General features: G+C 49.9%; 1 protein-coding gene across 1 annotated transcript; it reads right to left on the bottom strand.

Annotated features, from left to right (window-relative positions):
* Window positions 1–13,667: 13,667 nt before the first annotated feature.
* LOC123769098 (E-selectin-like) lies at window positions 13,668–15,148 on the bottom strand. Its single transcript, XM_045760049.2, has 5 exons — window positions 15,044–15,148; window positions 14,560–14,947; window positions 14,303–14,474; window positions 14,037–14,142; window positions 13,668–13,929 (listed from the first exon to the last, which is right to left on the bottom strand). The coding sequence occupies exons 2-5, from the start codon at window positions 14,944–14,946 to the stop codon at window positions 13,764–13,766; spliced, it is 831 nt and encodes a 276-aa protein (XP_045616005.1). The 5' UTR covers window position 14,947; window positions 15,044–15,148; the 3' UTR covers window positions 13,668–13,763.
* Window positions 15,149–17,391: the final 2,243 nt, after the last annotated feature.

The raw sequence follows: 17,391 nt of genomic DNA, 5'->3' as shown, positions 1-17,391 counted from the left end.
TAAACCCCCCCTAATGTGTAGAGGATCGATTTGTGAGATTATGAGATTATTGCAGAAATACAGTCCACTTAACATTATACAAATTGCTATCGAAGTATATAAATTAACGTAAATATAAATTCATATAAATTAAATAAATATAAATCTCACAGGTCGGTTCCCACATGCATTACCTTGCTCATGTCTCCCTCGTTCGACGTCTCGTTAATCACCCCTGACCTACTCAACAAGTCAGCACCAACCTTGTTGCCTCCCTTTATGTAAACCACGCGGAATGTGAACTGTTGAAGGAACAACACCTTGCGCATTATTCTAGGGTTTGCTTTTTTAAGTGTGCCGATGTGGCTGATGGGTTGGTGATCTACTTGAAATGTGAAGTGCTTACCATTGAGATACTGGTAGAATTTCCTCACTCCTACGACAGCAGCAAGGAGTGCCTTTTCTACAGTGGAGTACTTCTGCTCAGCATTGCTCAATTTACGACTGGAGTAAGCAACTGGCCAGATTTCACCATCGTACTCTTGCTTGAGTACAGCACCAATACCTGTATTTGAAGCATCTGTCCAGAGGATGTACTCCCTGGTAGAATCTGGAAGTCTAAGGATGGGTGCTTCAGTTAGCTTCTTCTTGAGCGTCGAGAATGCTGAGTTCTCCATTTCTGTCCAACGTACTCTAACATGTGCATTCTTCTTGGTTAGGTTAGTTAGCAGAGTTGCTATGGACGTGAAATTGGGAATGGAAGTTCTATAGTGCCCTGCAAGTCCCAGGAATGACTTAACCTGCGTCTTGGTGGTAGGTGGAGCGGCTTCACTGATCTTGGTGAACTTCTCAGGCAGCGGCCTGGTGAACCCTCCCCCTATCACGTGACCAAGGTACCTAACCTCCTTGCACCCCAACTCACACTTAGTGGGTTTTGCAACCATTCCTTCTTCTTGTAGTCTTGCGAACACCTGCCTTAGCAAGCTCAGATGTTCTTCCCACGTAGCAGAGTGGATGAGCACATCGTCCACGAACACTTTTACTCCAGTAATTTCCCCCCAAGACCTTGAACATGGCTCTGTTGAGCACGGCCGGGGCGTTCACCAGTTCAAACGGGAGAACTGTGAACTGGAAGAGACCTTCTCTTGTTATGAAAGCAGTGCAGCGCTTTCTGTCTTCATCTAATGGAATCTGCCAAAATCCTTTTGTCAGATCAAGCTTGGAGAAATAGCAGCTGGAAGCTAACCTCGAGAAGATCTCATTTTGATTGAACATCGGTTCAGCATCAAACTCTATGATGGAGTTCAACTTCCTGAAGTTGAGGCAGATGCGCACATCTTCCCCAGGCTTCTTCAGAAACACCATCGGGCTTGAGTACAGTGAGGTCGACTTCTCTATTACTCCCGCATTAATCATAGATGCCAGTTCTTCTCTCACCTGTGGTACAAGGTGATGAGGAACAGGGTATGGTTTTGTTCGTACCGCTTGCTGCTCTAGCAAAGGTATGTGGTAACCCTCTACCTTCGCTACCTTAGTGTACTCTGTACTCTGCTACCAGTCGAGTAACCTGGTCGACTTGATCTTCAGACAGCTGATCATCAACCTTAACATCTCGGTGTGTCTCCTGCTGCTGTTGATTGAAGAGACCTGGCTGACCTACCTCCTCGTCGGCGATCATTGCTGAGAGCAGTGGATGGTCGATCGGCCCTGTCGATGTTGAGCCCCGTGGTCCTCTCCTGTTCTTGCGTCTTACATGCTTCTTCGGCTTTGTGGATCCATCTACAGGCGAGTCCTTGTAGCGTTTGAGCATGTTGATGTGGTACTTCTTCCTGGCATTATCAACGTCGAGCACGTAGTTTAACGAGTGCGAGCACTCCACTACCGTGAATGGGCCCTTCCACTGCAGGAAGAGCTTGTCCCTGCCGGTGGAAAGTAACAAAAGTACCTTGGCACCTACACTGAACTTGTGTTCTTTCGCTTTTTTCACCTTTGCAGACACTCCCTGAATGCCTCGTAATTTCAAAGGTTTTTCTGGGTGAGTTGTCTGGTTGCTCTCCGACTTCGTGGTGACAGTTACCACGAGCGAGTTACCTGTTAATGGAGTTGCTGTCGCCTCAACCAGAGGTTTTGCTTCTCCATTACTTCACAGCGTGCTTCCTCTCCCTTATTCTTCAGCTGGGTGAGGGTGTGGTCACTCCCTGTGACGTCACCCGTGGCACCAGCTGAGTGAGGGCGGCTGCACTCCTCACTCTCCCCCGTTTTCTTTGAGGGTGGACTTGGGCAATCAGAGATTCCCGGGACATTCCCCAATAAGAGTCCATATACAGCACGTTCCTGTTGAACGGCACGAATTTTACCTTTGATGTAAGGTGTGTCAACCCACACATACACCTCCACCATCTCCTTAGCATAGCCATTTGGGAATTTGACATAGATATGTCTACCTGTCTCAGATCCTGGCTTTACAAGGCTTTTTCTTACCATGTGGGTAGTGGCGCCTTTGTCACGGATGATTGTCGCTGATTTTCCGTTAACATTTTCGTCCACCACCTCAAGGGTCCAAGCTAGTGGATCCTTTCCAACGCTGGGATGTATCTTACCACTTGAGCTCACACCCGCTATGTAACCTGATTTCGGTTTTACCTTGCAATCAGCTGCTCGATGACCTGGCTTACCACAGGTGTAGCACTTGTGCACATGCTTGTTGGAGGAGTTTCCCTGCTCCCCCGACACACCAGTCTTAGGCTTTGCTCCCTCGCCAGTACCTGTAGCATGATGCTTCTCGTGCGGCTTCACCCCTTTCACCTGTCTCCTGGCCCCAGCCCACAGATCAGCTTGCTTGGCCATAGACAGATTTGACACAATTTCCTGCTCTTTGAGCTTGGCACGCAGAGACGATTCGCATGCTTCTAAGGACTGTTCACGAATCATCAGTTGATAGAACTCCATGCTCCCAGGAGCAGTCTCCATGAGTTCACAGTAACCGTTTAGACTCGATTCTAACCGCTGTAACATTAGCACATATGTCTCCCCTTTTTGCAACTGAGCCCTACGGAAATTCTCTAACATCCGGTCTGCAGTGATGCCAAAACCGTTCAGCAACGCTGTTGTCAATGCCTCGTAATCTCCGCACTAGTACGGACCCAGACTGTGGTAGATAGTTAATGCCCTACCCTTTAACAATGTACTAAGAGCGAGTGCCCACTTTGATCTTTTCCACCCGCAATCACCGGTGTGACCTTCGAAACACTTGATGTATGCATCCATCGAGTCGTCCCTCTCATCAAAGTTAGCTAGTTTGGGTAAGTAAGTAATTATCAAAAGAAGGCACCAAACTGGGAAGGCTATGTAGCACCATCAAATACGCAAAATAATCAGAGGGCGCTAAATATCACCAAGGATGCCAATACGAGAACAAAAACGCATAAGGCGAACGATATCAAAAGTATCCGAGTCACCAAGAATTCTATCGAGGGACAGGTGACCGCGAGGGGCGGTCGGAAAGCAAGACACACGCTCGTCCTGGAAGTCAGGACATTCAAGAAGGACATGCACGACCGTAAGAGGGACAATGCAACTAGGACAATAAGGAGCAGGGCGGCGCTCCATCAAGTGACCATGGGTTAAGCGAGTATGGCCAATACGCAACCTCGCCAGAGCTGTTTCCCACCGCCGGTTACGGTGGAAGGAGGACGGCCACGAGGAAACACAACATTTAAGAGTACGTAGCTTGTTACCAGTAACAGACAACCAAGAAGCCTGCCAACGGTAAGGACTGAGGAATGGATAACCGGGTAAAAGTCGGAATACGGAATGCCTTTACGAGAGATGGGACAAGAGCGGACAGCTTCCTTAGCGGCAGCATCCGCACGCTCATTTAAAGACACGCCAATATGGCTGGGAACCCAACAAAACTCAACCGACTTAAATTTACTGTGAATGAGAAACAGCCAATGCTGGATCTCGACAACTACTGGATGAACTGGATTAAAGCACCCGAGAGCCATGAGGGCACTACGAGAGTCAACAACAACCACAAAGGAAGACTGACAACGAGAAAGCAGGAGACGAAGAGCATAGAGAATAGCATAAAGTTCAGCTGTAAAGATGCTAGTCTCCGGAGGCAAGCGACACATATAAGTGCGATCAGGAAAAACAACAGAGTAGCCAACACCGTCCGCTGACTTAGACCCATCGGTGAAGACAGAAACGGAGCGGGAGTGAGAAGAAAAGTGCTCGAGGAAAAGGCGTTTTAGAACCGTAGGAGGGGTAAAAGCTTTAGTGATACGAGTCAAGGATGTACAAAACCGCGGAAGAGGGACCCTCCACGGGGGCAAAGAAGGAACAACACGAGGAGAAACATCAGAAATACGAACGGAAAGAGAATCCTGTAGGCGAGATAACCGGACAGAAAGAGGGAGGTGGTGAAGAGGAACAGGAACCGCAGGAGGGGTAAAAGTTAAAGCACGACAGAGGCGAGAGGAAGGATGTTGCAAGGACCGCGCAAGATAGCGAAGACAGTAGCGATCACGGCGGTCCTGGAGAGACAGGAAGCCAGTGTCAACATACAAGCTAAGGATGGGAGTCGAACGAAAGGCACCAGAACTGAGGCGCAACCCAGTATGGTGCAAAGCATCAAGACGGCGAAGAGTAGAAGGAGAAGCAGACGAGTAAGCAGGGCAACCATAATCGAGCTTAGACAGGACGAGAGAGGAATGTAAAGCAAGGAGAGTGCGCCTATCTGCCCCCCAAGAAGTATGGGACAAGACCCGAAGGAGGGTAAGGGCCTTAGAGCACTCAACACGGAGGTAAGAGATATGGGGAGACCAAGACAAACGAGTGTCAAGGAATAACCCCAAAAGCTTCGCGGAATCTTTGTATTCAAGGGGATGACCATAAAGTGACAAAGAGGGACGAAGAACAACCCGTTTCCGCGTAAAAGTCATGGCACAAGTCTTAGAAGTAGAGAACTTGAAGCCATGACCTGTGGCCCAAGACGACACGGCATCAATTGCAAGTTGAAGCCGGCGTTGAAGGAGAGGCGAATCATCACCCTGACAACAAAGGGTAAGATCATCGACATAGAGAGCGGAGAAGACACCAGAAGGAAGAGAGGAAAGAAGACCATTGAGGGCAACCAGAAAAAGAGTAGTGCTCAGAACACTACCCTGGGGTACACCTTCGTATTGCTGAAAAGAGGGAGAGAGAGCGGTACCAAGGCGCACCCGAAAGGAACGACGAGAGAGGAAGCTGCGGAGAAAGAGAGGGAGATGACCACGAAGGCCAAAAGAATGAAGTTGAGATAGGATATGATAACGCCAAGTGGTGTCGTAAGCCTTTTCTAGATCAAAAAGGACGGCAACAACGGAGGTCTTCGCAGCAAAAGCAGTACGAATATAGACCTCCAAGTTCACCAGGACATCTGTCGTGCTGCGGCACTTGCGGAAACCAAATTGAGAAGGGGAGAGGAGGTGATGGTGTTCCAGGAACCACATCAGACGAACGTTAACCATACGTTCAAAGAGTTTGCAGACACAACTTGTGAGAGCAATAGGGCGAAAGTCCTTAGGGGAAGTACCCAGAGACCCCGGTTTGCGAACAGGGAGGACAACGGCATCGAGCCAGTCCTCAGGGACTGACGACGACTCCCAGATCCGATTATACAGACTCAGTAAATACTGAGACGTGCTCGGAGGGAGATGGCGAAGCATCTCATAGTGAATACCATCGGAGCCCGCCGCCGTAGAACCGCAGAGGGCCAGGGCAGAACGAAGTTCAGAGAGAGAGAAGGGATCATTATAGGGAAGCTGAAGATGAGTGCAGAAATCTAAAGGACGAGACTCAAGGACAGGTTTACGAAGAAGGAAAGATTGAGGAAGATGAAGACCAGAGCTAACAGAAGAAAAGTGGGAACCCAGTTCGGAAGCGAACTGCAACGGGTCCGCCACAAGAGTATCATGGAGCTGAAGGACCGGTGAAACATCGGGAACGAACTTACCCGCTATCTTGCGGATACGCTTCCAGATCTGGGCCAGAGGGGTTTCGGACGTAATTGTCGAGACATAAGATGCCCAACATTCACGTTTAGCCGTACGGATGGCCCTACGGGCCACCGCACTCGCTTTCCGAAAGAAAAGAAAAGAATCGGTTGTCTGCCTACGGCGGTGCTTCTTCCAGGCTGCACGCTTACAGCGGACAGCCCGAGCACAGTCCGCATTCCACCAGGGAACGCACTTCCGTGGACCCCGAGAGGAAGAGCGAGGAATAGAGCGGAGGGCAGCGTCGAAGACAGTGTCATGAAAAAGGAGGAGAGCGCGAGAGAGGGGCAGAAGGGAGAGGTCAGAGAGAGTAGCACTGAGGGAAAATAGGGTCCAGTCCGCCATAGCAAACTGCTAAGGAGGGAAAGAGAGGGAAGGGCGAAAAGAGAAAAAGGAAACAAGGATGGAGAAATGATCACTTCCATGGAGGTCATCAAGAACCTGCCACATGAAATCTAAGTAAAGAGAAGAAGAGCAGAGAGAAAGATCAAGACAAGAAAGTGTGCGAGTCCGGGAGTCCAAATGAGTGGGCTCACCAGAATTCAGAAGAGACAGGGAAGAAGAGAGGAGAAACGGCTCAAGGAGGCGACCCCGGGTATTCGTCAGAACGTCACCCCAAAGAGAATGACGACAATTGAAGTCACCCAGCAGGAGCACAGGCTCTGGCAAGGAGTCCAGGAGGTGTTTCAAATCAGGAAGAGAGAGCGGGACACTCGGGGGGAGATAAATGGAACAAACTGTGTACCATTTCCCCACAAAGATACGAGCAGCAGAACAATGGAGAGGCGAAGGAAAAAGTAAAGGAACAAAGGGAACATCAGCCCGAATCAAGAGAGCAGAAGAATTAGAAGCCCCAGCAATGGCTGGGGGGGGGGAGAGAAAGGAATAGCCACGAAAACGACCAGGACGAGCACCAAGCATTGGCTCCTGGAGACAGACACAAAGGGGCGAAAACCGCGAAACCAGAAGTTGGAGTTCGAGGAAATTGGCGTAATAACCTCGAACGTTCCATTGAAGAATGGACAACGACGAGAAGAGAAAGGACAAAAACAGAGAACAAGGAAGAAACAAAGGCGAAAGACCAACAGAGCACGTTAAAGAATATCAGGGTCGGGATCAGGGTCAGCAAAGTCAGGGTTAGGGGGCATGGGTAAACTGAGCAAAGACGGAGGGAAGGAAACGGGAGAACAGATCAGAGGTGGGCGGGCAGGGTCCGGAGGAGGAGGAGGAGACAACGGAGAGGAGCAGTCAAGGACAGCAGCAGGAAGAGGGGGAGTAGAAAGAGAGGAGCGCACCCCAGCAAGAGCAGCAACCGAAAGGGAAGCAGGGGCCAAAGAAACCTCCATAGCAGGAACAGGGGGCGCAAGCACTGAAACGGGAGGGGAAGGAGCAACAGAGCCAGAAGGAGCTGAGGAAGAAAGCGAAGCCTTCTTACCCGCCGGGGAAGAGGAAGGAGAGGAGCCAGGCTTACGCTTCTGACTTAAAGAGACCGGTGTCCCAGCAACTACGTACCGGGCAACGGATTCCAGTGTCTCAACAGGAGAAGCCGAACGAGAGCACACACGACGGCCGTTAGGAGAGCGATGGACATCCGCCCGCACCGACAGGCGGCGGGGAGAGCCGATAGATGGAGGAAGAGGATGGGAAGGAGGATCGGAGGGGGACGAGGAAGAAGACACAGAAGACACGACAGACCGGGTAGAAGGAAGGGGAACCCCAGACAGAGGACCAGGAGGAGGATCCTTCGGGAGAGAACCCAAAGGGACAGAGGAGGGGGCAGTGGGCGCATCAGGGTCCAAGGCCCGGAAACGGTTGTGAGTCTGAGGAAGGCGGGAAGGACGAGGAGAGGAAGAGCGCAACACGCGAGCATAAGAGATATTAGCATAAGGCGGGAGCCGGCGAACCTGGCGCCTCGCCTCAGGAAAAGATAAACGCTCCCGGTGCTTCAAGTTGAGGACGGCTGCCTCAAGCTTGTAATGGACACACGCACGGGAGAAGGTAGGATGGGCCTCACCGCAGTTGAGGCAACGAGCCTGGGGAGAAGCGCACTCCGACTTAGAGTGACCTTCGCCACCACACAAAGGACAGAGAGAGACAGTCCCGGAGCAGCGGAGGGCACCATGCCCAAACCTCCAGCACTTGTTGCAGAGCCGAGGAGAAGGAATGTACTCCTGGACAGAGCACCTGGCACCAGCAAGAATGACAGAGGGTGGAAGGGTCCTACCATCAAAGGTAATCTTCACAACCCGGAGGGGTTGACGGCGACTACCACGAGGGGGACGAGTAAACGTGTCCACCTGGAGAATAGAATGGCCCTGGGCAGCGAGGATATGTCGAATATCGTCGTGGCAGTCGCGCAGGTCCCGAACACCGGTCGCAACATGGGGCGGGAGCAAAATAGTGCCAACACTGGCATTCAACTGAACGTTCTTCGAGACCCGAACGGGGGTCTCGCCAAGGCAGGATAAGGCAGCCAAGCGGGAAGCAGCATCCTGAGAAGGAGCAGCAACGACACGTGTACCGAGACGAGTGGGGTTGAAAGTAATGGAGGCATCCACGGAATCAATGAGATGTCGATGGAGGGAGAAATCGTCAGGAGGCGCAGAATCAAGAGGGAGGAGATCAAAATATTTGGCCCACGAAGCGGGACCAAACAAGGCTTGATAGGTAGCAGAACTGGAAGGAATCGAGCGAGGGCGGCCGTGACGAGGACGGCGGTGAGAACCCCCAGAGAGAGAGGGGTTAAAAGGCGCAGTAGTTACAACTAGAGAAGGAGCCGCGCCAGGGGACGAGGTAGTCACCACTGGGGGCTTGGGGCTCGACCCAACCACAGAGGAGGGAGGGGAGCCAGAGGAAGGAGTCAGAGAGGCCAAAGGAGGAGCAAGGTCGGGGCCCAATGCAGCGGAGGCTACAGAGCCCGGTCTTCCAATACGGACCGACTCGGGGGCTTGGTCGCCCACCCCACGAGCCTGAGAAGGTAAACCAGAAGAAGCCGAAGCAGGGGTAATCATCTTGACGAAAGAAAGAATTCACTCACGAATGTGCCCCCACACCCACCATGGAGCCACAATTAGAGGCAGGACACCCAACAAGAAGCTATCGCCGATCTTGTCGGGGCCTCCTAGGGGTGCGTCGCGAGTATACGCCCCACAAACGCCACCTTAAGAAACCGACAGTCCGTCGAGATCGGGTTCAGTGACGAAGTGGGGATTGACAATAAAAGGTTCCCCTCGCTCTCGACGTCGGGTACTGCAGTTCTACGGGTGCATGAGTATGCCTCTTCAAGCACCCGGGCGTCAAAATAGAAGAAGTCCAAGGGAAGAACCAGAACGAGCAAAAGGTCGGTAGGAAACGGCAAGCAGATAGGAGAAGAGGGGGGAGAAAAACGAAACAGAAGGAAAAGGAAAAGATGCCCAGCAGAATTAGAGAGGACGACAGCAGGAGCATAAGGCTAGAAAAGGACAGAGGACTGTCCCAAGGAGCATCACACTCCGGCAGCCGCCCACTAAGCCCCCACACGGCGACAACGAGCTGAGCGGGGAGGGGGGGCCTGGGGAGAAGTGCACTCCAACCTAGTGTGACCCTCGCTGCCACACAGGGGACAGAGAGAGGACTAGAGCATTTGAGGGCACCATGCCCAAACCTCCAGTACTTACTGCAGAGCCGAGGAGATGGAATATACTCCTGAACGGAGCATCTGGCACCAGCAAGAATGACAGAGTGGAAGAGTCCTACTATCAAAGGTAACCTTCACAACCCGAAAAGGCATCCGGCGATGACCACGAGGGGGACGAGTAAATGTATCCACCTTGAGGACAGAATGACCCTAGGCCTCGAGGATATGCTTAATATCCTCGTAGCAGTCCTTGAGATCCCTAACACCAGTCGCAACATGGCGCGGGAGGTTATCTCGTGATTTCAGGATTTTTTTTTTTTTTTTTTTTTTTTTTTTTTTTTTTTGGTCCCCTTAGCCCGGTCCTCGACCAGGCCTCAACCCCCAGTTAGCAGCCTGTGACAGCTGACTACCACCCAGGTACCTATTTTACTGCTAGGTAACAAGGGCATAGGGTGAAAAACTCTGCCCATTGTTTCTCGCCAGCACCTGGGATCGAACCCAGGACCACAGGATCACAAGTACAGTGTACTGTGAGCTCGGCCGACCGGCTCTAGAAAGCTGGGGAGGAGAACAGTGCAAACACTGGCATTCAACCGAGCGTTCTTCGAGACCCGAACAGTGCAAACACTGGCATTCAACCGAGCGTTCTTCGAGACCCGAACAGTGCAAACACTGGCATTCAACCGAGCGTTCTTCGAGACCCGAACAGGAGTCTCGCCAAGGCAGGATAAGGCGGCCAAGCGGGTGGCCGCATCCTGAGGAGCAGCAACGACACTGGTGCCAAGATGAGTGGGGTTGAGGGTGACAGGCATCCACGGAATCGACAAGATGCCTATGAAGGGAAAAATCGTCAGGAGTTTAATCCAAAGGTTGGAGGTCAAAGAACTTAGTCCACATAGCAGGACCAAACAAAGCATGGAACGAATTACGATGGGAAGGGAGCATATGAGATCGTCCGTGGCGGGGACGGCGATGAGTACCCTTAGAGAGAGACGGGTCAAAAGGTGCAGTAGTTACAAGAGATGGAGGCGTGCAAGGGGACGAAAAGGCCACCACAGCAGGCTTGGGGCTCGACCCAACCAGAGAGGGAGGGGTGCAGGGAGGAAGAGTCCAGTCTGGGCCTAAACCGGGTCCTGTAGCAGGGGGCTACAGATCCCGGTCTTCCAGGACAGTCCTACTCAGGGGCCTGGTCGCCCACCCCATGAGCCTGGGTAAGAGAAGTCTAGTCGTCATCCTTGCAGCAAACCAATATATATATAAAGGATGGGACCTGGAACCAAGGGATACCACCTACCAGGGCAGCCAGGGAGGATGAGCGCGGGCCAGTGCAGGAAGGGTGCGTCATCCCCAGCGGTGCTCCCCCTTTTCAACAGGGGAGTCCTACTTCGTTCATTCTTCCACACTTGTGGAAAGACCCCAGTCCCCCTATCGCCCCAGCCTGGACACCCAACCATCCACCCAGGGCGGCCTCTCACAGGCGACCCCTCCAGCAGGTGGTCCGATGGCTCACAAGGCCCCTACATGGTGCCCTTCAGCACGTTCACCACCCAGAGGGGGAGCGCAGGCAATCCACACCGGTCCCAGGGAGGTGTACACGAGCCCCTCACCACGGCAAGTAGGCACCACGGAGGGGTAAGCAAGTAATTATCAAAAGAAGGCACCAAACCGGGAAGGCTATGTAGCACCATCAAATGTGCAGAATAATCAGAGGGCGCTAAATATCACAAAGGATGCCAATACGGGAACAAAAACGAATAAGGCGAAAGATATCCAAAGTATCCGAGTCACCAAGAATTCTATTTAGGGACAGGTGACCGCGAGGGGCAGTCGGAAAGCAAGACACGCTCGTCCTGGAAGTCAGGACATTCAAGAAGGACATGCACGACCGTAAGAGGGACAATGCAACTAGGACAATAAGGAGCAGAGCGGCGCTCCAAGTGACAATGGGTTAAGCAAATATGGCCAACACGCAACCTTGCCAGAGCCGTTTCCCATCGCCGGTTATGGTGGTAGGAGGACGGCCACGAGGAAACACTTAAGATTACGTAGTTTGTTACCAGTAACAGATGACTAAGAAGCCTGACAACGGGTAAGGATAGAGGAATGAATAACTGAGTAAAAGTCTGAATATGGAATACCTTTACGAGAGATGGGACAAGAGCGGACAGCTTCCTTGGCGGCAGCATTCTCACACTCATTTAAAGACACCAATATAGCTGGGAACCCAACAAGACTCAACCGACTTAAATTTACTGTCAATAAGAAACAGCCAATGCTGGATCTCTACTACTGGATGAACCGGATTAAAGGACCCGAGAGCCATGAGGGCACTAAGAGTGTCAACAACAACTACAAAGGAAGACCGACAATGAGAAAGCAGGAGACGAAGAGCAGAGAAAATAGCATAACGCTCCGCTGTAAAGATGCTAGTCTGCGGAGGTAAGTGACACGTATAAGTATAATCAGGAAAAACAACAGTAGCCAACACCGTCCGCTGACTTAGACCCATCGGTGCAGCCCGTTCTCGCAAATTTAATAAGTCAATATTTACTTCGTTGCGTGCATAGGTGACACTTTACATAGTTTCCCTTGAAAAACTTCATAGAAAACACCGACCTTACCTAACCTACTTAGTAGGTCAAGACAAGCGTCTTATTGCTTCGTAATTACAATTATTACCTAACCAATAATAGGTTAAGTAACAATTGTAATTACAAAGCTATAAGATGCTTATTTTAACATAGTAGGCTAGGTAAGGTCTGCGTTTTCTATGAAGCTTTCCAAGGGAAACTTATGTTTAGTATTTAACCTATGCACGCAACGAAGTCAATATCGACCAATTAAATTTGCGAGAACGGGTTGATCGGTGAAGACAAACTGAGCGGGAGTGAGAAGAAAAGTTTAAGGAAAAGGCATTTTAGAACCGTAAGAGGGGTAAAAGCTTTAGTGATGCGGGTCAAGGATGTACAAAACCGTGTTAGAGGAACTCTCCACGGGGGGCACGGAGGGGCGCGAACCATGTAGTCTACCTGGACAAGACTCTAACCTTGTGACAAAGAGGGACAGGTTCCCCCGGGTCTGTCTATCGGTCTTCCTTCCACACCTCCAACCTCAGTCTTTCCCCATAAACTTTTCACCATTTATTGTTCTATATTATGATGTAGTTATAATTATGCGTGATTAATCTGAAAAATTCGGGTAAAGTCCATAGAACGATAAACCCATTTACTTTAAGTGGGTCATTAGTTGTTGCAACACGAGCCCGTCTTACTTGGGAAGGGGGGGGGGGCCTACCTCGCCACCACTGATGCCATCTTACCAAGTCACCACATTACGTTGAAAGAGCAAGACAATCTATTGGCCTGCGAGTGTGTGTGATACATTAGAGGAAGCATTGTGTAACTTCAGGCTTTCAAAGGTGCAAGTGAGGAATCATAACCCACCCCCTCCAACAGCTGTGCAACACCCGGGTAACTAATGCTACAGGAACACTGTGGGGAGACGTGTCTAACCCTATCTGTCCCACTTTTAACGGTTAACCCGAGATACCGAGTTGCGAGCCTAGTTTACTCATGTTCATGCCTGCTAATGGTTCATCAAGTATATGGCATCCTACAATCTCTTCGTCACTGTACCAATATAGGTTACAGAATTAGCTATCCAGGTTTATCTAGAACTAAAAGTAGCATCCGGGCCTTCCCTCCCACTAACCCTCGCCAGAGGAACAAGGTTTGAAGACCGTTTTCAGTTAACATGCATATCCTTATATTATACCAGTCCAATTAGGAATTCTATAGAGTTATGAGAGCAGTGTTCAGTTAATTTGAAAGGAGGTACTTTTGAACCTTCAGACATCAGCAAGTTACTCATGGCATCTAAGTCCGATGGAAGAGAAAGAAACGTACAAAATATTTGGAACTTAAGCCATTTTCTTGAATAGTAATCAAGATTGTTGAAAAAGTATACAAACTAATTAGTCTTAAAGCAAGATCATCCTTTCCACCTCTAAAAGGTTGTGGCATTAAAGACCTAGAGTATATGTAAATTTATGTATATTTACAAGTTATGCAATAATTAATAAAAGCAGCGAGTTTACCCTTCATAATTAGTGCCATTGTTTGTCGATTCTATTAAAAGTTAGAATAAGGAGAAAGCAAGACAGAAGTCTCACAAATGACGGGCTTATCGTGGTAGCAAGCAATGTCGTGCCACTTAATGCCGTCGTTGTAGAAGTTCTTCATCACCGCCAAGCAGTCTTCGTTTCCCTCGCGGTTGTCTGGTTGTGGTTGACCTTTCCTGTTTACGAGAACTAAATTAGTTAACCGAACTATGAGAGTTGTATGCCATCATTATACAGGAGGGACAGCAGAATATTCACAACTCCGGGAAACTTTACCACATACCCTCCCGTATGGGACCACTTGTTGTACGTGACCAAGCTTCCCGACAGCCACCGCCAGACGCCATAACCTCGTTTGTTGCCGCCAGTCCAGAAGAACTTTACTGGATCTGAAGTTGGGAAAATAAATTAACAAATCTGCATTTTTTTTAAACCCTCCTCCTCCAGCCTTAAGAAACCTAAAGTTTTTATAACCTTTAAGAAATTCACATACCAGTGAAACACGTGCATTCACGTTCACTTTACAGAAAAAGTAATAAAGGTACGTACGTCTATCAATGATGTCTGTAATGAAGTCATCAATATCTTTAGATTCTATACTGACAAGTCTGAAGTCTCTGCCAAGACCTGAACAATAGGAATTGCCTTGATCCCAACTGAAGGTGGCTTGGGTTCTGCACCAGGAGAAGTGGTACCCGCGGCTTTTGTAAGTGGCGTGTACCTGTGGGGTGCCAAGTTACAGTTTAACTTACCATTACGCATCATTTTTGCAAGTAGTAGTAAATAAAGTAATTTATTATACGTACTAGAGCAGAGGAGTGGCCACAGAGGTTCAGGGGCGACTGTGCAGGTAGTGGAGGAGAAGACTGAACCAGAGGCGGTTGTGGCAAGAATTGGGGAAATGCCACTTGTGGTGACTGGAAGACCTGCGGCTGGATTTCAAAGGTTTGGGGAAGGTTGAACTGATTAACGAGTAAAGGCTGTAAGCGAGGCTGAGCAGGGAAGACCTGCTGAACTGGGAGGGTGTTCCCAATGTGCAAGTTCCTTACAAACTCGTTTTGTGCTCTAGCTGTATTTGGTAGAGGTAAAGCTATGCGTTGGATTTGTTGGTCAGCAAGAGATTCTCCTCCTTGACCGAAGTATTGACCCAAACTTACACCAACACTCAACATGAACATCCATATTGTAATCATCCTAGAAAGAACAAGACAAACATTAAACCGAGAAGAGTAAAACAAGCAAATACTGAGCCTAAATACACAATAAAACAACGTTTACTTATGTCAGTACTTGAATATCTCAAATGCCGATGCACGAGCGACTCCAACTGTGGTGAGTGTGGCCTGCCCGCCCCTTTTATCACCATAGCTCAAGCAAGAACGGGCTCTAATTGGCCGATATTCTAGCCTAGAGTCACACTATTGGCTAACCTGTTCATGGTTTTAAAACTATTGATTCAAATGTCACTAATAATTGGCTAACGGTCAACTGATCATTTTATGAAAACAAATGAGCTTGATATGAACAACTGATAAAATCCAAGTTGATTTATAAATCATGTTAAGGAATTATTTATTGTAAAATAACAATTCCGTTTTAATAAATAAGCAGAAAATTTAATTTATAACGTGTTAGTAAAACCGATCGACAAAAATCGTAACTACAAGCCGCAAGTAATTAACACACATACACACACACAGAGGACAATATATTTATTTCCAAACACATGATATAATTTTGTTGTATTGGTTAAAAAAAATACAGGTGGTGAGATATTGTTTCAGAAATAAGGTGTTCAAAGGTCCCAATCTTATGGTATTGTGCGACTCCTTCCGAAATCGGGGGATTTACAGGACTTGGGCAATTGGAGACCTTTTCCTTGTTAAATCAATATTATAAAATAATATCGAAACTGTTGGCGAACTTTCTAAGGCTTGCTTTAGGTCGGGATGTGTTGTGTAGGAACGTTGTGTTTACGTAACCGAGAATAATATTTTGGCTTCATTGATTAATTTGGATTTGTCCGAGGCCTTTGATAGAGTTGATCTATAGTTTGTTTACCGGGTTCTGCGTAGGGTGGGTGTGGCTGAGGGTGTTATTTCCAGGATGAAGATGCTGTATCGTGAGTGTAGGAGTAGTGTCTGTATCAACGGGTTACTGAGAGCTTCCTTTGCCATTGAGAGATCAGTTCGGCAGGGATGCCCAATTTCAATGGTGCTGTGTATGTTGTTTCAGAAACCAGTATTTGACGGTGAAGAAGTGTTCGCCTAGCTCTGGGCGGAGGTGGACGTGTCGCCTGTGGGCTCCTGGTTTGCTGGCCCGTGGTAGTTTGTGTGTGTGAGCGGACCCTTGGGGCCGTGGCGGCTGGAGGGATGGCGGCCCCCCTCCCCCCTGTGAAGCGGAGGGATACCATTGGCTCAGAATTTACTGGCCCAGCGTCTTACCCGGCAGTTGAGGTGGTGATGATTGACATGTTGAGGGTGGATGTGGCGTCTGTGTGCGGCGTTCAAATTGTATCCGAGCATCGAGCTGTTGTAAAATTCTGCTCTACGGCTGTGTATCGTGACTTTGTGGAACGCTATGACGGGAGGACATTTACTCTGCCTAAGGGTGGTGGTTCGGTGATAGTGTCGGACAGGTGCAGTGAGACTACCTATGTGGCGGTTCATGGTGCTCCCTTTGAGTTCCCTGACTCTCTTCTCCAGCGTCATTTTAACCGGTATGGGCGGGTCTTGAGTGTCCGAATGAATGCTGTCTCCTCCAGGCGGTGGAAGGGTATCCCGAATGGGACCCGCCCTGTGGCGCTGCGCTTGAAGAACTCCATCCCTTCGTCCCTTCAGCTTCTGGGCTTCATGGTACGCGTGTTCTATGGGGGTCAGCCCCGGACGTGTTTCCGGTGCGGACTCTCGGGCCATCAGGCTGCGGGATGTGATGAAAGCCGGGTCGGGCCTGTAAACCTTTTTAGGGAGAAGGACTTTCCCCCGTTGGCGGTCCCGGACCTGTCGGAAGGTGCTGCTGTGGACAGTGTTACTACCCAGCCCTCTGTTGCCCAGTTACCGGTCTCTGATGCCAGCCTCGATGTGGCTGTGGGTGTCGGAGTGGGAGGACGTGCGTCCCCTGCTCCCGCACCTCAGCCTCCCCTGCCTGCCTCGTCTCCAGTCGAGTCTCCAGTTGTGTCTCCTGTGGTGTGTGGTCTCGTGGCTCCGGACGTCGAGTCTGCGCCTCGGCCTGTACTGTCTCCGGCAGCTGCGTCTTCGACTCGTGTCGACGTGCACACTGTGATGTCTCCTGTGGTGTGTGGTCCTGTTCCCAGGGTTGTTGAGGCTGCGACGGTGAGTGATCGTGCGCTGCGGGGAGTTGCGCGGGCAACCAGCGGTTCTGCTACGGTGCTTCCTAGCGACTTCGTCCAGCTCGTCTGGGAGGCGTACTGCTTGCGCTTCCCAGCCGAGGAGTTTCCGGTGCCGTGTGTTTACTTGTGTACTCTGTCTGTTTAATTTGTTACCGTGTCTGCTGTTCTGTGTCTGGTTTGTCTCCGTGTTTGGTTTCGCCCTGCTGGGCGGTGTACTTGTGGGTGTGCGTGGGTGTGTGCTCTGCGTGCGCTTTTTTTTTGGTTGTGATGTGCTGTGTTTGTGTGTTTT

This window comes from Procambarus clarkii, chromosome 64, assembly GCF_040958095.1.
Source record: "Procambarus clarkii isolate CNS0578487 chromosome 64, FALCON_Pclarkii_2.0, whole genome shotgun sequence".
In the NCBI taxonomy this organism is placed as follows: domain Eukaryota; kingdom Metazoa; phylum Arthropoda; class Malacostraca; order Decapoda; family Cambaridae; genus Procambarus; species Procambarus clarkii.
Note: the sequence above shows the minus strand (reverse complement) of the source record. Positions and strands in the feature narration are given on the sequence as shown.